This window comes from Hypomesus transpacificus, chromosome 18, assembly GCF_021917145.1.
Source record: "Hypomesus transpacificus isolate Combined female chromosome 18, fHypTra1, whole genome shotgun sequence".
In the NCBI taxonomy this organism is placed as follows: Eukaryota; Metazoa; Chordata; class Actinopteri; order Osmeriformes; family Osmeridae; genus Hypomesus; species Hypomesus transpacificus.
This window is the reverse complement of record NC_061077.1, coordinates 2079821-2103949: the sequence shown is the minus strand read 5'-3', so window position 1 is coordinate 2103949 and position 24129 is coordinate 2079821. Positions and strand designations below refer to the sequence as shown.

Below are 24129 nucleotides of genomic sequence, written 5' to 3'. Positions count from 1 at the left end.
TCATCGTGGTTTATCGGGTGTGAGTTGTTTCTGAGGGTCGAAGTAGTCTTAGAGATGTGTGTATCATAGGGAACATGCATCTTTCTGTGTACTGTACATACATACCATCATGTTTGTGAACCATTGTGTCGTAGTTGCAGTTAATAAAATCCTTCTAGAAACATGTTCATTAAAGACAATCTTGTCCAAGTGAGTGTGAGAACCTGCATTTCCAGGGTGACCTGTCACATGTCCACCCTCTAGTGGACATGAACACAAACAAGCACTGGCCACCTCTTTGGATCCTCATCAGCCAACATGGCAGCCTCACAGACGGATGAGCTGCATCTGCGTACTTTGATAACTTTCTGTAGTCAACATAGTACATTTTCAGACAGTGAAAGGTGAAAGGAAGCAAGGCTTTGACATTTTCATAACTATTCTATGGAGCGACAAGCATGTTTATTGCCTGGGTCTTAAGAAGAAAGAGGAGAGACTTCCAGGGCTATATGTCTCCACTTGCCATCAGCTCCTGTTCTTCAGCCACCCTGAGACAGACACACAGGCAGGCAAGCAGTCATGGTGACAGGGTGACAGACAGACAGGTAGAGGCATACGACTGTCAATAATGACATTCAGACTGTAAGGGTTGGTTGTACATGCATATCCACGCTCGGCCACTATAGCGTCACCCTAACCCTCACCACTCCAGAGAGGAACACAGCGCGGCCTGGCGGCTGTGATTGATGTCCATCTCCAGCAGACGGGGTATGCAGGGGAGGTAGGCGGGGCCAGCGGGTTGCTTCCCGGCCAGCTGCATGTTGTTCATAGTCAGGCTGCCGCTCCATACAGCGGGAAGCTGGCCTCTCAGCAGCTCCCTGGAGGGGAGACAGGGACCATTAACACTCTGACTGTCTCACACTTACAGTACGCAACCCCGGCCCTCAGTGGTGAGTGTGTGCGCGCGTGTGTACCTGACTCCACTCAGAGGGCCCACCCCGGAGCCGCCAGTCACTGTCTGATTAGAAGACGGCGACCAGCCGCGCGGCCTGTGACGGCGCCGGGGGCTGAATTCTGAGACGATCCTGCGTGGTTGCATTTCCACGGTCAGAAAGTGCAGCTGTGGTTCAGTGGGGCAGCATACAGGGGGAACCAGGTGCAGGCTACAGTCCTGACTCATCTACAGAGGAGCAGAAATAGAACGGTCTGGATCTTCACCCCCAGACAGCTACACAGTGGTTTAAATCCGTCCCCTTCACCTCTCCTCCCTTACTCTGACATTTCCTATTCTCTCTCACCTCCTTAAAAAGGTAGATCATGCGAGCCAGGCAGGTTCTGCGGGCCTGGTTTATTTTAGCTAGCCGGGCATTCCAGCGTGCCAGCATGAGGTTCTGATACTTGTCCAGGCGAGTTAGAAAGCAGTACATGTCTTTTACCGTCTTTCCATCCTTCAAACCCCGGGCAGCCAGCAGCTGCATGTTTAGATTGTACCTGGGGGAGAAGACACAGGGGTTTCAGGGACACAGCGGCCATTTGTGTTACTTCATTCTATTGTTGTCTGAGACATGACCTACTTGACTTGCTGTAGAGATTTGAAGGCCGTGAATCTTTGCAGCAAACAGACCAGTCTGACCAGGACTAAGGAGCGGGCATGAGTGATCAGGTCTTTGGCCAATAAGTAGAGCCCACGAGAGATGTTCCCGCCCACCACAGCCTTCCTCAGCAGACTCAGGTTGGTCTTTTGGGAGACCACACCCACATGATAGGTGGCACTCGCCATCACAGTCCTCTCGATCCTTGCTGACTCCTCCTCCATCTGGGCCCGGTACCTGTGCAGGTCCTCCCTCCGTGTGGTGCCTTGCCTGGGCAAGGAGATGCTCTGCCTGGGCAGGGGCATTAGGGAGCGCCGGGGGGGCGGGGCTCTGGCAGGGCTCTGTTGCTCAGGGTGGCGGAGGGGGAGTTGCTCTTCCTGAGGCTCCTCCTCCAGGCCGTGTGAGGAGTCTGACCGCTGCTCTGTCTGGTCATAGATCATCTCCGTGCTCTGTGGGTCGTCACACAGGAGCAGGCTCAACTGGGAGGCCTGCTGCTTGCTCGTGTGGTGAGTGTTCTTCAGGTGACCGGTCACCTCGGACACAGGGTCGGACAGCTGGTTCACACTCTTTTGGGGGGCCTCTGAATGGGCTGACTTCAGCCTCTTGTTGCTTGGAAGATGGTGGCTGGTAGAATCCATGCTCTCAAGTTTCTGTTTGTGCTTCGGTTTGACCTTCTTCGGCATCTCATCAGGACACTTGGAGGTTTCCACCCAGAATCCACTGTGCTCTAGCTCATCATCCGGTACATGGTCAGTGAGTTTGTCATGGAGTTTGGTGTTCAGCTGGCTAAAGGAGTCTTTGATGGTCTTTTGGAGAGTAATATAAAGCTTCATGGCTTTGTTGATCTTGTCTTCCTCCAGCTCCATGCCCCCCACTGCATCACCGGGCTTCAGGTTCAGGGAAGTGTCTACGATGGTGAATATGGAGGACTGGAAGTCGGACAGCAGGTCACTACTGCTCTTTGGCTCCGTGGCCTCCAGAATGTCCAAGTCCTCTGGCACAGGCTCAGGCCTGTCCTCCTGGTCAGATATGCTCACTGGGTCATCAGGAGCCCCTTCCTGACAGTAGTCTGGGATCACAGGCTTGAACTCAGGGATGCCCGGGGACGTGTCAGGCCTCTCCGGTTCAGACACCACTGGAGCCTCCGTAACTCTGTCCTGCTTCTTAGGTGGAGCTCGTCGTTTGGGAGGCTTAGACCTGGCTGAGGAAGGGGTGGGGGCGCTAATCTCCGGACAGAACGACACAGGCATGGGAATCTCCACCAGCTGCTCCACCACTATCGGGGGACTTGGCTTCCGGTGGGCCTCCTGGATCTGGTGGATCCGGGACACGTGGGTGTCGTTCTTCTCCTTCAGCCCCTGGTTCTCCCCCTCCAGCATGGCCACACGCTTCTTCATCCCCTGCAGTTCTGCCTGTGCTTGGGTCAGGTGGGTCTGGGCATCCATAGCTTTTAGGGCATCCAGCTCAGCCTGGGGGGGGGGGGGGGAGCATGGGATCAAAAGGGGTAGACGGAGTCATGGGGCCAAGGGTTATTGATTAAGGAATCACCATCACCTCAGACACATATTTGAGCATTCCTCCAGTACCTGTGACTGGTTGAATACCCGGGTCCTCTCCTGCAGCGCCTCACTGAGGTTAGTGAGACCCATCTGGGCAAAGCGGAAGGCCATGCTCATTGTCTTGTTGCAGGATAGGAACTTGGCCATATCACCCAGCATCAAGCCCAGGTCAAAGGCAGATATCATCCCCTGGGTTGGGTCTTCCAGCAGCTTCTCGACAGAGGGAGGCTGCTGTTCCTGGATCTTCAGGATGGTCCTGGCATCCACCTTGGACTCACGCCACCACCGCCAAACACCACCCTTGTTGATGCCTGGTGAGGTTAGAGTGACAGGCTTCTGGAATCATTTCGGACCATGTGACTATATGTGCTTGTGTGGGTCTGTTCACTCCCCATCAAAGTAGGCTCAGATAGTAAAGTTGACAGCTGCTAAGTTGTAAGCAATACCGTGACATGTAAATGACATTGCACTCTGTCTTCAACGCCCTTCGAAATGGGAAAAGATCTACATGGGAAATCTTAAGGAAATATTTAGAACAGAACAAACACTGACAAACAAACATGTTGTTGCAGGTGTTGTTCCTGAACATAGCTTGACTATACCTCCTTCCTTCTTTTTCTTCTTCTTGGTGTCCAGGTCAAATAACAGGCCGCAGAGCTGGTGCAGGTGCACGATGCAGCCCTGGATGTCAGACATGGAGCTCTGAATCTTCCTCTGCATATCCTCCACCCACTCTTCTGTGACACTCTCCACCTCCACCTTATCCTCATCTACCTCCAGCAGCTCATTGTCTGTAGAACCACAGAGAACGTCAGAGAGAAGAAGTGATACATTATGATTGATTGTGCCTTTGGAATGAGTTGATATGGGCAGAAGACAGACATACATGCTCACCAATATAACATAACATGGTCATTTTGGGTTAATCATTTAAACCCAGTGTGCACACATGACCAGATAGATACAGACACACACACACACACAGCAGCATACTTATGTCTTTAAGCCACTGTAGAGTCTCTTCCAGGTTCTTCTCTTTGTCCACACTGGACTGTAGGAAATCCTTCAAGGTCATGAGCAGCTGGCCTCTCTTCTTCTGTTGCTCCTTTACACTCAATCGCCGCTCTTCTTCCTGTTCCCCTGCAGCCTTGGACATTGTCATGCGGTACAGAGCCACGTTTACGCTGGTCAGGATCACCTGCAGGCGTGCCCTTATGTCCTGGGGAAGAGGCAGGGAGGGAAATACGGGAATAGATGCGTGAACGGAGGTTGCTTATCCCGGACAATTCTTAAAACGTTGTATTAAGACTGAAAGACTAAGACCCATGGCCTATAAACATTGTCTCATTTGACACCGTCTTTTGAAAAAACCTTATCGTGTTGAAATCCGCTATTATTTTATACAACTTTAAGATCTTAATCAAACATTTATCTGCTTCTCTACATGTTTTCAGAATAGACATGATCAAATCGGTGTTTGGCTCACTCGTCGGGCTCTGTCCATCTCGGCAGTTTCCACTTTCCTTAACACCACCTCTACAGAGTAGGGGATCTCGTACGGAGTGGACATGAGCTCGCTCAGCTCGGGGTCGTTCATAGTCTGTGTCTCCTCCATTTCTCCCAAAAATATATTCTCTAAAATAGTCGCAAAAATACAGGTAAACAAATTTGTTTATAAATAGATTATAAACTCTTTATAGAAATCTGCCTACACTAAAACAAATAGAAACATCTTGACGCAACCGAGGCGACGTCCTAATCTGAGATGATATAGAGTTTAAAGAACACATTACTATGTCGATGTTACATCACAATGAACTTCTTCGATGTCCAGCTACATTCTAATTAGGCTATATGCGGAAGTCTATACACTCATGACTTTTGACTTCAAATGACCCTTTACCGGCTTGGTTTATTTCCTTTACTTGTTGGCCGCAAAGAACAGCCATGTGCATAGGCCAACATGCACTTCTCAAACTCTGTGTTTGTTAGGTCATCCGTAGAATTGCATACTGCAATGAATAAAACTTCACCCGACAGAATTGGCTATTGAAAACAACGTGTCAGAGTCAATTGCTGGAGTTCATTCACAACCAATAAGTGAATAATATGGTAATGCAGTTTTGCTGCTTCAGACGGTTCCCACGAGAAAGGAAAAGCATGATATAAACAGACCAGGAATGTGAAGTATTCTTGAGTCATACTGTATGAGGTCGAGCATAAATGTCGCATGTCATTAGAATGATGCTACACAAACTACTTTCTGATTGTTTTTCCTTTTAAGAACACAGGCTTAGTTTGCTTAGTTATCGGGGTCTCTGTAACTAATTATGGAAACAAACGGATGCATGTTCAGTTTGTTTATTTTGAGGGGGGTCGACATGGACGTTCTTTGCAGTAGAATGGGGTGACAAGGGTTAATAGACAAATCCTCTAAAAATAGTCACTGAAATAAATATTCCCACCACACACTCACATCCGCTTCCAATCCGTTAAAAAAAACTACATATTATGGTTTTCTAAAAGTTACAGGCCTATAGGAATTTAAAGCAGCTGACTGTCCCAGTTCGTTTAAAAAAAGTTATTGCATCCCAGGATGACTGCGCAGCAACGTCCCACGAACACCGAGAAGGACATCGGAGACGGAGTGGCACCAGAAGGGTGGCGGCGGGACTGACCCGAACAACAGGACTTGTCAGCGCTGTCGTCACGGAGGACCCATGCGGGGACCTGTGACACTTCGACACCTGTGAAGACGCATGGTATTGCACGGTGACTTTAGTCTACGGTGACTTTAGTCAACTACCATCTAGAAACCAGAACAATCAGACCTTCAGTTCTGGTTTATCACTTCATAGTAGCTACCTGCTTCAGCATTTTAAAAACTGGATTTGATGAGGATACATTCACAGTGTTTTCCTCTGAATGGACCTGACAGCATACCGAAGATCATGAATCCCGACAGAAATCGATACGGTTAGTCTTTAGAATTTTGGATAGGCTTCTTCTTTACCTACTCAAACTGTATATTTTATAGAGAGATCGTTTTTTGGGGGATGGCATATCAGTTTAATGACTTTGACATATGTTGTCCAGTTCTGTATAGACTTTGTAGAGGTTAGTTTATAGCCATTGGCCCGGTTAGGGCCTACAACAAGATCCCTTTCCGAGGTTTATACCCATCGGTCACACTTGAAGTGACTGACAAATGCCTACACCTTGAATACGCATGAGGTATTTCCCTCTTGATTGAAGCAATAGCACGAGGCTATTAACATAGACAATATGACATTGGTCAGAAATAATGGCAAATATAAGGTAGGCTGTAAATAATAATGTAATAATGATGTTTGTATCCAAAGAAAACACTAGCCTACATGTATGGTGACCTGCAACCTCATGATCTGCCGTTCTGAGCTCCACCACTGAGCTCCACTTTGCCCTTATAAATCGTCATATACAGACTATGTAACAACGTTTAATGTTTTGACAAAGTGGTTGCTATTATGAGTTATTTAGTATTCTAATTTGGCGAAATGTAATGTCCCGAGACCACTAAGTCCCGTGTCTGTATTCCCATGAACCCACTAGAGGGTGCTGTTATACAACTCCCTCACTACAGAACATGCATTTGGAAAGATAAGGATGCCTTTTCCTATTTTCTGCCGTTCTCATCTTCTTCCCGCCAGGTTTTTGTTCTTTCATCTCACTCCTGCCAGTGATACAGTCCTCTCTGCCTCTTCCTCCAGCTCTCCTCTTGTTCTCCTCCTCTCGCGTCCTGGGCAGCTGCTGCTGTCTGTTATGGCCCCAGAGTGTTTGTCTGTCTGAGAGGCAGCAGGATATAAATACTGAGAGGAGGAGATGGAGCAGGACAATATTCAAACACCACCAGTGCTGACCTTGATGGCTGATTTTAGGTGTGTGCGGCTGCCATGTTGACTGGCTAGTTGATGCAGCTGCTGCTCTCCTCTCACTTGGCAAGGCCAGACTTGAGAGTTAGGGTGTGCGGTCCTGCTATCTGTTGTCCTGTCGTCCCCTGTCTTCTGATTCCTTCTCTGTCTCCCTCTTCCTCCTTCTTTCTACTTCCTCTTCCGGTCTTTTCCCCTCACTGTAGCCAGACACTCACTGGGGTCAGCTGGCAGAATGAAAGTCCGTTCACACAGCTATGTGAGAAGCTGTCTGGCAGTGGGTGGGGGTGTTGCAGCAGGCGTGCAGCTGCTTGTCCAGGTCAGTGATTCAGCACCCTGGGTTCATCTCAGGAGGAGATGGGGTCAGGGGTCACACAGACACTTTAATGGTCTCAGGGCCTCTCTACCCCTGGGTCAATCCATCTTCCACTTCAGTCCTGTCACTGCAAGGCTCGTATGCAGCTACTGGTCTCCAAGCCTGGCGAGAAATGCTAAAATTATCATTCTATATTATGGTTGGAATCTTTCAGTTTCTCTTGTCTATTTGAACCAGTGCGCTTTTCCCAGAAATGGAATGCAAACTAACTAACACACTAACTTTAAACTCCAGACTGAAGTAAATTTAGGATTTTCTAGTAAATCTTATTTACATTGGTTTGGTGTTCCTACTCTGGCTGCCCCCCAGGCCTCTGTCTGATGGACTCCTCTGGGAGAGGTGTCCAGTATGTTAACTGGCTGGCAGAATGATAATGGGGTGTTAGTTGCTCTAGCAGAGAGGCCTCATTCAAAACATGCCGAACGCTGAGAGCATTCTGGAGGCCAGAATAGCAGTGTGTGGTGTGATGGCCGGCTGTTTCCATAGTCCCTGGTATTAACACCACTAAACACCCCTGTACCACTGTTGGACTGCTAGCCGGGCTTCTGTCAGGGTGCTTTTGTGTCAGCCTGTCTATCTGTCTGCTGGTCTCTCTGTGTGTGTGTTAGTCTGCCCTCTTAGTTTGTGGTGAGTCATGTTCTGTCGCTACAGAAGCCCCCCCTGGCAGACCGCTGGTACAAGGTCAACTCAGCCTGGACCAACAGATGATTCAGACCCAACAGGCATAAAGAGACAGAGACACTGACACTTCAGGGGACGACATGTTAACACAGCTAGCTCCAGTTGCTAGCAATGTAATTTGACATTTCCTGTGCTGCTCAAGGGGAGCCAGCAAGCATGGAAGGGTGGGTTGTGGATGGACTGGTAGGGGGCAGCCTAAAGGAGGCATGGGGGGAGCTGGATGAGGACAAAGGGCAGAGGATGAAATCTGGGTGAGGACAGGATGAGAGCTGGAAGGGGAATTAGGATAGGAGGAGTATGAGGAGAAGGCATGGGATGGGACAGCTGGGGACAAACATCTGAGCCGATAGCATGTGTCAGGAACTACTCGGTTATAGTAGCACAGTGCAATGTATGTCGGTCATTCTGTCTCAAATTGGGAGTGGAGTGGAGTCTGTTGGAAAATGTGTGTCTTATAGACAGAGAGAAGGAAAAAGAGAGAAGGAGAGAGAGTGAGAACGAGAATTCCTATGTAAAGCTAACCATTTTCAACTCTCCCTCTCCCTCTCCCTCTCCCTCTCCCTCTCTCCTCCCTCTGCCTCTCTCTCTTTCTCTCTTTCTCTCTCTCTCTCTCTCTCTCTCTCTCTCTCTCTCTCTCTCTCTCTCTCTCTCTCTCTCTTTCTCTCTCTTTCTCTCTCTCTCTCTCTCTCTCTCTCTCTCTCTCTCTCTCTCTCTCTCTCTCTCTCTCTCTCTCTCTCTCTCTCTCTCTCCTCTCTCTCTTTCCTCCTTTGCTTTACACCTCTCGTATGCTGGATGCTAGGTCACACTGCCCCCTCTCCAGCTGAGGGTTGACAAACATAGAACCAAGCACCAGGCGATTCAGAGATAACTAGAGACGGGAGAGAGAGGGACAGTTAGAGAGGGAGAGAAGAGAGGGGTTGTATTAGCTTACTGTTTCACTTAGTAGTGACCATGTGGGAACTGGACATTATAGGGATGACTCTATCAGAACAAGCCTTTCAGAACCATATCCATCATTTTGGTCAGAACAAATGTCTCTGTCTGTGGATTTTCTCTCACGACTGGACTTCGTACACAGAGACTGTTCTGCCACATGGGACTAGCACCAGCCTGTAGGAGAGATGGTACTGTGACTACCTTTCTCTTTATCACATATTACAATTATCTTTACTGATCCTTCCGGATCAGAATGACTGTCCTAAAGTGTAACTGCTTTGATGCCTTCGACAACATCATCGTGGTGTTATTAGACTTGTCAAAATAACAATGTGTTGTCGAAGTTGTCCAGCAAAAGGTTTGGAATATCTGAAACGACAGCCTTGAGCGTCTCCTTTTCCTGACACGTGTAGCCCCGCATGTCCAGTACATACATGACACCCCCTGGGAGCTGTTGCAGTGTCTCAACCCTGTAGCTAGCTAACCTAACCCTGGAGCATGCCAGCCAGAGTGTTATGAATCAAGGTGAGGGCTCTCATGTTACCAGCTCAGTCTTCTCAAATGTGCCACTGACTGCCATGTCGGTATCTTCTGCTACATTCCTCCGGAAGCCAGTCTGCTCCTGACCAGCAGGGAACCTCTCGAAAGGTTCCTGTTTTTGTTTCTGCATGTTGAGAGTTGTTCAGGTGGGGTGGGTGTGCCGTGCCTTTTGGGTGTAACGTAGCATAATGCAGAAGGTGTATGTTCCATAAGCTTACTGTGGGTTGGGTTGGGGACATAGAGAGTGTGGTCGACAGTAAAAACAGCAGTTATAGTGACGAACCTGAGAACAAGACTTCTTTCTACTGCTAGACAAGTACAACTCTGTCCTGTCTGGCCAATGCTGCCAGCCACCTCACCTGACTATCTTACCAAAGTACCTCCGGAAAATACCAAACCCCAACAAACGACCCCCAACGACCCCATGCACCCCACCCACGCGAGCAACCCCACTCAGGAACACTCAAACTTCATGTTCATGTTTGTGTTGTTTGATGTTGTTTCAGGTAGTGAATGAGAAACCTCTGAGCTGTGAGCTAATTACAGGCAGCATGAACAGCTGGTGAGAGTGGCCAGCATGCTGACGGGACGTGTTTTGGAGCAGTTAGATACTGAATAATGTGTTTATGAACATGCCAGCAGCTTTGTGTAATGATATGTTTTCACACTCATGTGAGCTGCCTGAGTGCCAGTTAGCAAACAACTTTCAACCAATCTGCTGAATAAGACAATAACTTGTATTTTGTGGCTGTTGAACCTGGTAAATATAAGGTCTGCTTCCCAGCGTCCTGGACAGATCATGCACACTGTTTCTTCAGACCAGACTGGTCATTATATCTCTGACCTAGTAGGCTTCCATAAGTGCGTTGTGATTTACACAACAGGATCCACTTCTATTGCTTCTTGAAAGGTTATAAAATACTAAGTCATCTCTTTACGCGAGGTTCAGGGTAATGATATCATGTCAGCCAGTTGATCTTTGATTCAAGGGCTCGAAATGGTTTCAACAACTCAATGTCAACACTTACTCACACAGACACCTTTAAGGGATAAATATAAAGCTGTGGAACAGCCCGACCAGGCTAGATATTTTTTTTTTTAATCCAGTACAGCTGGACTTCTGTTCAGTGATGTGATACAGGGAGCAGGCATCACGTTATAACTGGACTACAATAGACTATCTTCTCCGCTGTCTCCTGGCTGAGGCAAGCACACTGGACGAGTCAGCAGTCATGGTTCTCTCAGCAGTAATCTACTTATGAGCACTAACAATCACATTCTAGAATGCTGTATTGTCAGGGTTCCTTTCTCTAGTCAGGAGGTGTGGTGACCAGGTGGTATGGTGTGGTGACCAGGTGGTGTGGTGAGGACACCGGGCGGTGTGGTGAGGACACCGGGCGGTGAGGACACCGGGAGGTGTGGTGACCGGGAGGTGTGGTGACCGGGAGGTGTGGTGACCGGGAGGTGTGGTGACCGGGAGGTGTGGTGACCGGGAGGTGTGGTGAGGACACAAGTTAGACCCCAGGAGAGTCTAGTAGAACTTTGTCCCACAACAATCTTGAGGAGTCAGTCCCTGGAAGGTCTAGAGCTCTGATGTGTTTTAATTTATCTGTCTGACAATCCCAGACATAAGCACAGGAAATGGATCCCGCCATGTATTTAAAGGTCTGATTGGTGACAGAACGGAATGGCTCAAATGACCTGCCAAAATAAGTAGCCTAATGGGCTCAAGACTGCTGATATTGCTGTAGACTGTACACAACACAATCTGGAAGCAAAACAGTCACTTCAAAGGCCTGTTGGCTGAGCTGTTCAGATATAAAGACATCTGTCCACACCTCTCATGGAAACTAGCCCAGACTACATTCATCTGCAACCTGATTCGTGACAGGGATTTCTCTGGTTTAGTGAGAGGTGTGTTAATTTACTGCCCAACACCAGGCCCAACTCAACAGCATCTTACAATCCCAGTCACCATGGCTACACACATCTTTCACTGACCCTCCCTTCGCCTGGCAGGTGGCTTTCAAAACGAGTAGCCAAACACCAGTGTAGTCCAGCCCAACCCACACCCAGGGGTACCACCCCACATTGCGGCCCTCTGACTAAAGGTTCTCTGGTTCCCCTGGTCCCAGGAAGGTGTGGCAGGGTTCTGGAATGCTCAGAGCCCAGATTCCATAGCCGGCGGGGGTGAGAGACGAGCTGTTAGCTGGGTGTCAGGTTGTAGAGGATACAGGAGGGGATCCCTGCTGTATGGGATTATCCCACCTCCTCTCCTCTCCACTGGGGAGAATTGGACTGGCTGACCCAGTTATGGATAGTGAAGGGATGGTCCTGTCTGAGGAGAGAGAGGGAGAATGGACAAAGCAGAGGGACAGCAGTGTGTGTGTGTGTGTGTGTGTGTACATTAACCTGTCAGGCTGCAGCAGACCTTGACTATGCTATATTAAGCATGGCCTAAAAGTGGGTGCCAGGCAGCTAGGCCCCAGGGTTGAGGTCAGAGGGAATGTGAAACTATAAACCAGTCTGAGCCTTTCCCTTCCTCTCTCTCTGTCTCTCTGTCTCTGTCTCTGTCTCTCTCTCTCTCTCTCTCTCTCTCTCTCTCTCTCTCTCTCTCTCTCTCTCTCTCTCTCTCTCTCTCTCTCTCTCTCTCTCTCTCTTCTGTCTCTCTTTCTCTCTGTCTCTCTGTTTCTCTGTCTCTCTCTCTCTCTGTCTCTCTCTTCTCTATGTGTACAGAGTACATTTTCATGTATGCGTCTGAAGTATTTGTGTGAACAAATGAGCTGTCATCCATGTCTGTTCTCCTAGGACCCTGTAATGATCTGTATCTCCTTAGAGGACGCTGGAGTAACTGACTCTCTCCTCCCCGTTCTAGAACCCTGAGTCTGTGGAGGCATCCATCCAGGCGCTCCTCTCTGCCCTCTACCCTCCCTTCCACGCCACGGCCCCCACCCTCCTCAATCAGCTCCTACAGCGGATCCAGGAGCGTTACCACGGCGACGCCCTCCGCTGCTTGCTGAACTTCCTTGTCCCGGCTAAGCACATCTTAGAGAGTGTTCAGCAAGCTGCCTGTGTGAGTCACGTGCACACACACAGACACACACACCTCTTCATGCGTATGAAAGTCCTGTTTTGAAAGGGCGTCTCCCTCCTGTCACCCCTACAGGCTCAGTTCAGTGGGGTGCTGTTCCAGTCTGAGGGCTGGCCCTTGTGTCTGGGGGACCGTGTGGTGCTCCACCTCGCCCCCCTCAGCCCTCTGCTGCTCCGCCCGGGGGACTTCTACCTGCAGGCGGCTCCGTTCTCCCAGAACGCTGCCCGCATCCTGGTCTGCAGCCTCCTGGAGGAGGAGGGGCTACACCAAGACAGGAAGCAGCCACCGCAGGTGGAGGAAACTCACATCCCCGAGACGGCCTACACCTGCATCTTCACGTCCGAATGGCTCAGGGAGGTTAACGAGGGGCGCCGCGGCACGCCTCTCAGCCAGTGCTTACTAGTCACCGACCAGGCTGTGGTGAGGTTACCATGGGAAGAGGTGGCGCGGCCCAAATTTGTGGATCAACCCCGAATCATGGCCCCGCCTCCTGCTCCTCCTCCTCTCCCGCCCGCCGTCGCTCTTCCTCGTCCAGCTCAGGAGTCCTCGTCAGGTCCCTCTCAGCATCCCCGTGACTCTGGCTTCTCTGTAGAGACGAGGATCTGCCCAGCTAAGCATGGCATCGCTGTGTCCCTGTGTCTGGTGGACAGGAGCGTCCCCTCCAGGCAGCCGCGTGTGCATCGGGCCGAGGAGACGGCCCAGGCCAGGGGCTGGGTGTCTGGCCACCCCTGGGACAGCCGCTGTGCCGGGGGGCCTCTGGGGGGAGGGCTGGGTGTAGGGACAGGTGAAACTCCCTTTAGGCAGGAGCCTGAGGGAGAGTACGTGGACCTGCTGGAGTTTACCCAGAAGATGGACGCCTCGCGTCATTCTAGTCAAGAGCAGACGCGCACACAGGAACCAAAACGCACACAGGAACCAAAACGCACACAGTCATTCACATCGCCGCACACACCGTCGCATACGCAGGTCCAGTCACCCACACATCCCTGGATATCGTTGTGTAGGCCCAGCCAGCCTGCTCCGGCCCCTCCAGCCCAGCGTGGACCCCAGCCCCTCCACCAGCAGCCCTCTCCCCCCAGAGAGTCCTCCCAGCAGGGACCCCAGCCCCTCCACCAGCAGCCCTCTCCCCCCAGAGAGTCCTCCCAGCGTGGACCCCAGCCCCTCCACCAGCAGCCCTCTCCCCCCAGAGAGTCCTCCCAGCGTGGACCCCAGCCCCTCCACCAGCAGCCCTCTCCCCCCAGAGAGTCCTTCCAGTGTGGAACCCAGCCCCTCCACCAGCAGCCCTCTCCCCCCAGAGAGTCCTCCCAGTGTGGACCCCAGCCCCTCCACCAGCAGCCCTCTCCCCCCAGAGAGTCCTCCCAGCGTGGACCCCAGCCCCTCCACCAGCAGCCCTCTCCCCCCAGAGAGTCCTCCCAGTGTGGACCCCAGCCCCTCCACCAGCAGCCCTCTCCCCCCAGAGAGTCCTCCCAGTGTGGACCCCAGCCCCTCCACCAGCAGCCCTCTCCCCCCAGAGAGTCCTCCCAGCGTGGACCCCAGCCCCTCCACCAGCAGCCCTCTCCCCCCAGAGAGTCCTCCCAGTGTGGACCCCAGCCCCTCCACCAGCAGCCCTTTCCCCCCAGAGAGTCCTCCCAGTGTGGCCGGACGGTCCGTTTCTGTGAGGAGCCCTGCAGCCCGTGTCTGAGACGGAGGCTCATACTGCAGGACTCAGGAGGACCATGTGCTACAGGGCTGGAGCCCAAGCCAGGCCACGAGCAGGGTCTGGGGCCGGGGCAGGGTCCCTCCAGGGCCCAGGAACTGAGATGTCGCTACCGAGAATCCTACCAGGCGGCACTGCAGAACCCTGTCTGTTTCTCCCGAGAGAGAGAGAAGGAGGAAGGGAGGGAGAGAGAGAATAGGGCGCAGAGGGAAAACATTCTGACGGTGGTAGAGGAGGATTGTCTGACTGAGGGGAAGCTGCAAACAAATGGTGGTGGGGGAGAACATTCACAGCACTGTGCGACTCTCCCCCAGCACTGTTCTATTACCCCCCAGCCATACCACAGGGCCCTTAAGCAACACTTTAGTGGACCTCAGCAGTTCTGTGCACCGAGACCAATCTCTGGGACAGCCCCTGTGTGTTCTGCTGTAAATACACACCCCCCTTCCTGTAAAGAGTCCTCCCTCTGTAAAGAGTCGGGGGAACATAACCCCGTCCCCCGTGGAACATCGGGGAACGTGACCCGTGTTCCCCCGGCGGTATCTGAGAGGACGGGAGCCGTCACATCCAGTCTGGGTGCTGCAGACCCAGACGCAGACGGGCGGTGCTCCTCTCTCTCCACCACTGTGGTGGACACCTCTGAGCGCTGTCAGCTGGTGGTGCAGGGTCACACCCTCAGGAGGGACAGGAAGGGGAAGGGCCAGGGTCAGACGGCCCGGAGGGACAGCGCTGACTCCTCCTGCTCCGACGCCATGGTTCCCAGGCTCCACGTGGTGAAGTGTAAAAACGCCACGGCCTTCGGCCTGGTCTCCCCCAAGACCAACAGGCGCGGGAAGACCTGCACAGGTGAGACGACCAGGTGGTCAACAGGTTGTCAGGCTCATGATTACCTGCTGGTTGTCTGGTTCAGGCTGACAGTCTGAGGAGACAAGGAAACTAGAAAATACAATGTTGTTATCTCTAGCCACATTATATACATTTGTCTAAAAAAAAAGTGAATATGCATATATCTCCCTCCTGCAGGTGGCGCCCAGGCTAGTGAACTTCCTGTGCCCTGCAGCAACCAACCAGAATCAGCCAGCCAGCCACAGAACCAGACCCCTGGACAACACTTCCAGCAGCAGCCCATTGAGCCTGTCACGTCCAGGCCAAAGGCCCCAGACCTGGGCCTCCCAGACCCCTGCTCCCTCCCTCTCCACCTGGGGCTGGCCTGTCTCACAGGCAGGGGCACCTGCACTTCAGACAACAGAGATCACACATAACTATCCTCTCTTTATGACCATAAACATCATTTGTGTGTAATTCATCAAATTCATCAATTCAACTATCCAAGTCTCAACAGTGGATATTGTTCATGATTTAACAAAAGCCTTGAAATATTAAGTGATTGTCGACCATGAATGTGGTGTGGGTATTATGTCACATAATCCAGGAGACTGTGTCAGGGTTGTTAGCTGTGTTCCAGGTTCACATGTTCACACAGGTGTTTGTTGCTGACTGCAGGTGGCAGAGACAGGGTGGGCAGGGCTGTGGTGGAGGTGTATGTAGACCGGGAGGGCTGGAGGTCAAGGGTGTCCAGTCAAGAACTCTACCAGATGTTGCTGTACTTTTACTCTATAACCAGGTAAGAATCTTTCCCCTTGTCTGGGTGTCATTCTAGTCTCCTAGGAGACAGTGACAGGATTGATCTTAAAAACATGTTTTTTTAACTGTTATCAAACCTTCAGATGGTACTGAAGGACTTCACAATTGTGTCTTTTTGTGATATGGTGAGTGAACATAATAATATTGTTTCCTTGGTTTCTAGGCAAGAGATCAGAGAACTAGGAATGACGATACTCCTAGATGCTCGTAAGACTCCTCCCCCTCCACAGCTCCACCAGGCAGTGATGATGCTCCAGGTAGGAACATCACTGCTGTTCTCCTCAGTGGTGTTTACTAAATGGTGTGCTTCTGCAGAGCAACATCTAGGCCACATGGGGGCAGTAAAGAGCTACGCAAGACCTCTGTCAACTGAACAACAGCTTGGATTTGTATTCATGGTTGAGGATTCTACCCTACATAGAGATAGGCTTCAGGTCTACCAATGACACGTGCTGATGTGTGTCCTGATGTATGTGTTGTAGGAGCAGACCTCCCCTGTTGTCCACACGGTGCTGGTGCTGCTGGACAAGGAGAGCAGCCGTCATCCAGACACACACTCAGCCTACGCAGGACTGCAGGTCAGAACTGGATCCAATACCACTTGCCTTTGGGGATACTTGACTTAAGTTCTCCAGTACTGTCTAGCAGTGTTGGAACCTTCCCTTGAATTGCCCCCCACACCATGGTCCTAGCTACCCTGCCAGGTCTGTCTGTCTGACTATCATTTTGACTGGGAACAGACTGAGGTTGTGAGCTCCCTGAGGGCCCTGAACAAGATGGTGGATTCCAGTCAGCTGACCTCAGCCCTGGAAGGAACCCTGCCCTACAGCCATCTTGATTGGCTCCAGCTTCACAAGGTTAGCCACACCAATCCGAGATAGATGCTGACCCCTGACCTTTAACCTAGCCTCTGTATGGTGTGGTACCACTATGTTGGTGTCTATAGTAATGAGAGTTATTCCTGTTTTCCAGAACCTTCAGCCGTTCGTGTCAGACCTGCAGGAAGCGTCTGGTTTGCTCCTCAGAACCATAGGGAGACTTGAAGGGGTCCAGAGGATCGGTACCGTCCAGGTAGGACACAGTTACACAGGGGGCTGTAATACACTGATGTTGTTCTTCAGGAACTAGACCAGCCTGCCTGTTTATCTGTCCAGGACATGGATGCATCACTGGCCTATAATCTGGGATGTTGTGGATAGCAGAGGATTCCCAGCGCCCCGTCTTTTTACTGACCGTGTTTTTCCCCGGTGTGACAGGAAGTGCAGCAGAGCATCACAGGACAGAGGACTCTGATGAGAGACGTGCTGACGGACAGCCGCTTGGTTTTCCTGCAGAGGGAAGGCGGAGCCATACTAGCCAGGCTGAGGAGAGAGAGTGACCTGAGATACCCTCACTATAGTGACTACAGGTAGACATCTCCCATCCCTGTACAGACCACGGGAAGACATCTGTCCTCCGTGCAGGCAGGTGGACGCACAGGGTAGGAGAACTGACAGCTCCAGTGTCCCAAGCCTGTCCCCTGTGTCTGCAGTGCTGCGCTGGAGGCTGTGGCCGGTCTATCCAGCCAAGTGGAGGAGCAGGCTCACGTCCTGGTGAAGAAGTCCAACAGCACGCTGGAACACCTGGAGTACCTGCTGCAGCTACGCCACCTGGAGGAACACTTCACACAGGTAGGAACGCCTCCCATCCGTTCACATGGTGAAGTGACGCGCCACGCGTCGCGCACGTAGCATTAAGAGTGTCATAAAGGCATGTGCCCCAGCCACCCCACCAGCTGCTGTGTGTGTAGATCAGAGAGTGGTTCACCGCCGAGGGGGAGAGGAGGCTGCTGGAGGCGGAGGCCGTGGAGGACCCCAGAGAGAGGGTGGAGCAGACTCTGCAGAGCTTCAGCTCCTTCCTCGCTGAGGCCGGCGTGAGTCCCACGCCCTTTCTACACTCTACTGTCTAGACGTGGTGGTAGACTGGTAGGGACAGGTTCAGGGTAGGATTGAACTTTGAGGCCCACATCTAAGGACTGAACAGGGTGGAACAAGACGACTGGAGCTGGCACACATTTACGTGTATTCATTTAACAAGGCTTTTATCCAAAGCGACGTGCACATGTGTGCATATAGCAGATACAGCAGTTAATCAAAGACTTGAAGTGACAGTTCTAACATCAGAATCAGAATTTGGTTTTATTCGCCATGTAGGTTTACACAAACACGGAATTTACTGTGGCCGGAAGGTGCAAACAATTAACATATACGGATCTTCAATCAAAAAGTATAAAATTACAGTAGTCTAACTAATCCTAGGAACTAACAATCTAAATTTCTTTACTAAAATGTAAAATATAAAAAAAAAATATTTAAAAACAAGAATATGAATATGAATGGGTAATAGTGCAAATAGCACATAAATACAGGGGTTAATACCCAGAAACAGTCAGTGTTTCACAACAATACACAGTGCTATAACGACAGACAGGTAATACGTTCTGCATAAAGTGCCCTTCGATAAAGTAACTGCACCTGACAGACTGGTGTGTTTGGGAAGATTGTCTTATAACTTGTATGTGTCCCTCAGGAGAAGCAGCTGAAGGCAGAGTCTCTGGTGAGGGAGGCAGAGAGACTGCAGGCCTCCTCCTACCCCGAGACGGAGGTCTTTAGGACCATGGTGAACACCTTCCAGTCCGTCCTGGCTCACTTCCTGTCGCGGGCAGAGAGGTGCCGCTGGGAGCTGGAGGCTCTGCTCCACATCTGTCACTTCTGTCAAGAGGTTGGAAGCAATCTGGGAACTCAATTGGGCCTGGACGTATTCACTCATGCCCTCATACCTGCATGTCCTCTGTCTCTGGTCCCAGGCCTCACTGCTGGCGGAGGAGTGCAGAAGGTACCTGGAGCAGGACCAGGCTGAAGGCTCACCCCAGGACAGGGAGCTTGCCGCCACCCTCCACAGCTTCCAGGAGAGGTTCCTCCAGTTCTCCCCCGACTGCTTCCAGGAGGTGAAGGCCCAGGCCTGCGCCCTGAGGGGCTCCAGGGGGATGCGCGTGTGGAACGTGGCCTGGCTGAGGTGTCAGGAGGTGAGGCAGCACCTGGAGGAGAGGCTGGGGGATCTGGAGCCGTCCTGGCAGCCACAGCAGCGGCACGCCGGCCCCTGGGCTGGGCCGTGGTGTGCAGAGCCAGAGGCCAGGACTGAGACAGCTCCTCCTTCAGGCCAGGAGGAGGCGCTGCTGTGCAGACCTGGTCCTGGCCCAGCGTGGGAGCGTCCCCGGGCTGTCTCTGGTCCAGACCAGGCCAGGCTGCTCAGGCCACTCGGGGGCAGCAGCAGTAACAGTCCCGTGGTCTGCTGTAGCTCCTCCCAGAGGCCCGTGGACAGCACCGCCCAGGGGTCGGACGCCACCATGACTCTTCCTTACAGGGCAACCAGGAAGACGGAGCGGGAGTCTAGGAGGGGGAGAAGCAGCAGGGCGCGAGACGCCTCCCTCTCCCGCTCTCACACCATAGGCTGCCAGTGGTTCCCCTGGCAACGCGGTCTGGGGGCGCGGTCGATGAGCGAGGAGTCGTGCGCCGCGTCAAGCAGCCAATCCGAGGCCCAGGCGCCGTCGCGCTCCCACGGTCAGCCGTCCCGCAGGGTCCTCCAAGCCGCCCAGCGCTTTCAGATCTCCCGCCACGGTAGCTTCTGCTCCCAGGACTCATGCAGCGGGACAGAGGCCCCTGGGGGGGCCGGGAAGGCCACCTCCTCCACTGGGGCCGTGGAGAGTAGCAGCAAGGCTCTGTAAGTGTCCTGACCAACACCACGTTTTCACATTTTTGACAGAGCTGTCTGCTCATGGTGGTGCTGTGTACTGTCAGCCACTGTGCAGGAGTTTGAAAACATCTGAGCTGTTCAAAATGTCCATATGACTTTACACATTTCGAAAATATACATAGTCAAACAGTTGACTGTTGTTGGATATTAGTTTTGGTTACACTTGTTTCACATAACCTTTCTCTCTGTCTGTAAGCTTGCACTGAAGTAGCAAAGGTAGAGTCACATTGGAATCAAAAACGATAAAGTTACAATTCGACTCTGTTCTATTCTGTTGTGTTGTGTTGTAAAGCTTACCTTAACCCTGTGCCTGGACAGGAAGCTGCAGCGCATCGTGGAGGAGCTGCTGCTGACAGAGAGAGAGTACGTGCGCTCCCTGGCCTACATCCTGACTCACTACCTCCCCCTGCTGGACAGGCCCGACGTGCCCCAGGACCTGCGGGGCAAGCGAGCGCTCATCTTCGGCAACCTGGAGCGCCTCTATGACTTCCACGAGCGCTACTTCCTGTGCGAGCTGGAGGCCTGCCAGCGGGAGCCCCTGCTGGTGGCTCGGTGCTTCCTGCGACACGTGAGTTCTCCGACCCCATGAGATAAGTGTGTGTATCATGCACATATGCATGTCTGTGCTCTTGTGGCTGTCTGCTGTCTTTCTGGGAGGTGGGAGGCGGAGCATGTTGGGTTGGTAACTGACTCCTGGTGTTCCTGTTCATGCAGAGGGAGAGTTTGGGTCTGTATGCTCTCTATAGCAAGAACAAGCCTCAGTCTGACGCCCTGATCCTCCATCACAGACACGACATCTTCAAGGTGGGTGGGACTTCCTGTGTCCTGTTGCCTTCGATACTCACTGATTGGTTCAACATCCCACAGGAGACCAATGAATGTTATTGTCAGGTTCTGACGTCTCTCCTGGGCCGCCCTCGTGAAGAATGTTATGAAAGACCCCCCCCCCGTGTCATCTGTGCCCCCCCCCCCCCCCAGAGGAAGCAGCTGGAGCTGGGGGACCTGATGGACCTGTCCTCCTACCTGCTGAGGCCCATCCAGAGAATCAGCAAGTACAGCCTGCTGCTGCACGACATGCTGGCTGTGTGGAGCCCCGGGACGGGCGAGGGAGCCAGAGAGAGCGGGAGGGCCGACATTCAGGCCGCCGCTGACCTGGTCCGCTTCCAGATGCGCCATGGCAACGACCTCCTCACCATGGACGCTATCCAGGACTGTGATGTAAGACCTGGGACTGGGATGGGTGGAAGGAGGGGTGGGTGGATGGGTGGAAGGCTGGGTGGGTGGATAGAAACAGAGAAAGAGATAAAGATGTATCGATGTCAGACCTCTGTCTGGGAAGGACATGTATGTATGTTTGTTACGTTATGTGGTTCTTGTTATTGTTCTTGATGAAACCTTTTTCTGGTCCAGTCAGACCCAGTCTGATCCAGTTTGTGCTCTGCCCTCCAGGTGAACCTGCAGGAGCAGGGTGAGCTGATTCGGCAGGATGAGTTCACAGTGTTCTACCGCAGGAAGAGGAGCATCAGGAGGGTGTTCCTCTTTCAGCACCTCATCCTCTTCAGCAAGACCAAGAGGACAGACGTGGGAAACGATGTTTATGTTTATAAACAGTCCTTCAAGGTCTGGATGCATGCTGGGCCAGGGTCTCTGAGACACCAGTCACATACCTCAAATTAGGGTATGAAGAGTTAAGGAACCTTTTCTCTACTTCTTCTTCTCTTTTCCTGTCTGTCTGTCTCTCTCTTTCTCTCTCTCTCTCTCTCTCTCTCTCTCTCTCTCTCTGTCTCTCTCTCTCTCTCTGTCTCTCTGTCTCTCTCTCTCTCTTTCCACTGTCTTTCTCCTCTCTCTGCTTCTCTCTGTCTCTCCCCCCAGACCTGTGATATAGGAATGACCCACACCTCAGGGGTGAGCGGTCTGTGTTTTGAGATCTGGTTCCGAAGGAGGAGGGCGGAGGACACCTACACCCTGAGGGCTGACAGGTCAGAGGTCAAGGCTGCCTGGACCGCCGACCTGGATCAGCTCCTCTGGGAACAGGCCACACACAACAGAGGTACACTCACAGGATGAAGGGATGGTTCGATGGATGGATGGAACGATGGATGGATGAGCGGATGGATGGACATTTTCGAGGGATGGATGTAAAAACATGGACCTGTGTTGCTGTGTGTTGTGCTCCAGAGCTGCGTGTGCAGGAGAGGCTGTTCATGGGGCTGGGGAGGAAGTCCTTCCAGGACATCAGATCCATCTGTGACAGAGATGACCACCCTATCCCGTCTGGGACAGGTAACACACCCACACACATACACATACACACAAACAAAGATGGATACACAAGCCTAAAGACATAAACCAACATGCTGATGCTAATGTGCCTTCCTGAGTGAAGAGGTTGTTCGTCTCTCTGCCCAGTCCCTGCAGCCTGTCATCTACCCGTAGGAGGAGAACAGGCACGGCCTAACTCCATTGGCTCAGGAAGTAGCACCTCCACTTCCTGCAGCCAATCATCTTCCTCCTCTGGACGAGGCTCGTTACCCCCCGTCGCTTACCTTGGGAATCAGTCACAAGGGCCAGAGACCAATCAAGTCGTCTGTTGTTGCCCTGAGGGTGTGGTGGACGAGAGCCTCAGTAATCATCATCATCTTCATCATGTTCGTCCTCATCCTAACCAGAAACCCAGACTTCATCTGCTGAGTGAGTTTCCTACTGCTTGAGCCTTGAACCCAAACTATCCTCTGGCTAACCATGTTTCTCTTATCATTAGATATATGTTTAGTAAATACTGTGTGGTGATGTCATCTCCCTGCTCCCATGTGTCAGAGGACAGTTCGATGTCCTCAGGCGAGAACGTCAGCGCGCTTAGCAACTCTGAGCTCAGCTGCCTCTCTGGGATTGGTGGAGATGTGGTAGACTCCTCCTCTTTCACCTCTCAGAACTCACAGCTGTGTGCCACAAAAGCCAATCACAAAAAGAGCCAGTCACCTGGGACAACCAGGAGAAGACCCTCCCTGGCCTCCAAATCCCTGGACCTGACCCCCACCCTGGACCTGACCCCCACCCTGGGCCTGACCCCCACCCTGGGCCTGACCCCCACCCTGGGCCTGACCCCCACCCTGGGCCTGAAGGTGACGTGTGGACTACCAGCTGCTGACATGACATAGTCATCAGTAAGAGAACGAATAGGCACAAGCACTTGTTTGGTTATAAGTGGTCTATTAAAGCATAAGAAACATGTCTAAGTAGTTGAATGTTCCATACATTGTGCTGTATTACTAATTATGATTGCATTATTGTTTTACAGGACCAAGTAATGGACTCTACTATGAAATCAACAGATGTTTAACACTAGTCAGTCCTCCGAGACCAGATATGTTACTGATGATTCTGCTCTGAGGATTTCCTCTCGGTCAGTGAGGTCTTGTTGGTCTCCAACAACTTCCTGTTTGTGGTTGAGGAGGTGTGAAGGCAGAGGAAGAAACGCCCAGCTTGTCATGGAGGACATGATGGTCGCTCTGAAGAGACCAGAGGAAACTGGAAGAGGAGGACAAGAGGAGATTTTTTGAACGGAGAAACGACTGTTCAGCCTTAAAACCACTGGTCTACCAGGCTGACACAGTGGAACATTCTGGACCAGAGTAATATCTGCTCCTGTCATTTCCATCTATCGCAGAGTAGGTTACTAATCCAGAATTGGGTCCCAGTCAGTCAATGAAACCCATTTCAAAGGAACAACTGATCCTAAATCAGCAGTACCACTATTAGATGCTTCGTGAATACAGGCACTAAAACATCAGGCTCTAGAACATCAGGCTCTAGAACATCTCTGCTGACGATTTAGCACTGTGCGCTGAAAACTGCAACTTCTTTTTTTTTTTTTTACTCATTACTGATTTCTGACTACCTTCAGTGTGTATCATGATTGAAAGTCAGGGGGTTTATCTTTGTGTTTCTTTGTAAGTATTAGTATTTCTAAGTATTAGTTCTTTCTGTGGAACAACCACATCCTTCAGAACTGTGACCATGAATCATTTATTTCCAAACGTATAGCTGTACAGTTAAGTGGTGTTACTCTCAGTGCTTCATTACAATAAGATTTGTCTAATCATTGTGTACAAGGATTTCTCTGTTGCTTGTTTAGTATGTACATGTAGGATGTAAATACTAAACATGGTGGGGTATGGTGCTGCTCTTTTAAACAACTGTATGACGTCACTGTCTCCCATATTTATTGTAGTCCTCGTATCAGAGTATCTACCGTGCACCACTAAGTTGGGGCTGTCAGTTGGGGCACTAAGTTGGGCCGTCAGCTCTTCATGGTTGGGGCAGGATGGATGTTTG

At 51.6% G+C, this 24129-nt stretch overlaps 1 protein-coding gene across 1 annotated transcript; it reads left to right on the top strand.

Moving 5' to 3' along the window:
* Window positions 1-8951: 8951 nt before the first annotated feature.
* Window positions 8952-23182, top strand: LOC124480195. The gene is made up of 23 exons (XM_047039300.1): window positions 8952-9219; window positions 12447-12644; window positions 12738-15204; window positions 15382-15579; window positions 15862-15982; window positions 16166-16259; window positions 16485-16580; window positions 16743-16859; window positions 16975-17073; window positions 17259-17410; window positions 17534-17672; window positions 17792-17914; window positions 18571-18762; window positions 18848-19761; window positions 20113-20362; window positions 20509-20598; window positions 20773-21012; window positions 21244-21414; window positions 21667-21844; window positions 21973-22077; window positions 22204-22485; window positions 22612-22958; window positions 23093-23182. Exons 1-22 carry the CDS (start codon window positions 9217-9219, stop codon window positions 22950-22952), a joined length of 6570 nt encoding a protein of 2189 aa, XP_046895256.1. The 5' UTR covers window positions 8952-9216; the 3' UTR covers window positions 22953-22958; window positions 23093-23182.
* Window positions 23183-24129: the final 947 nt, after the last annotated feature.

What these genes read in the sequence shown, in the direction of transcription:
- LOC124480195 (XM_047039300.1), top strand. An exon ending in ACGCTATCCAGGACTGTGAT is followed by an intron (nt 21,013 to 21,243) that starts GTAAGACCTGGG and finishes TCTGCCCTCCAG; the next exon opens with GTGAACCTGCAGGAGCAGGG. An exon ending in TTTATAAACAGTCCTTCAAG is followed by an intron (nt 21,415 to 21,666) that starts GTCTGGATGCAT and finishes CTCTCCCCCCAG; the next exon opens with ACCTGTGATATAGGAATGAC.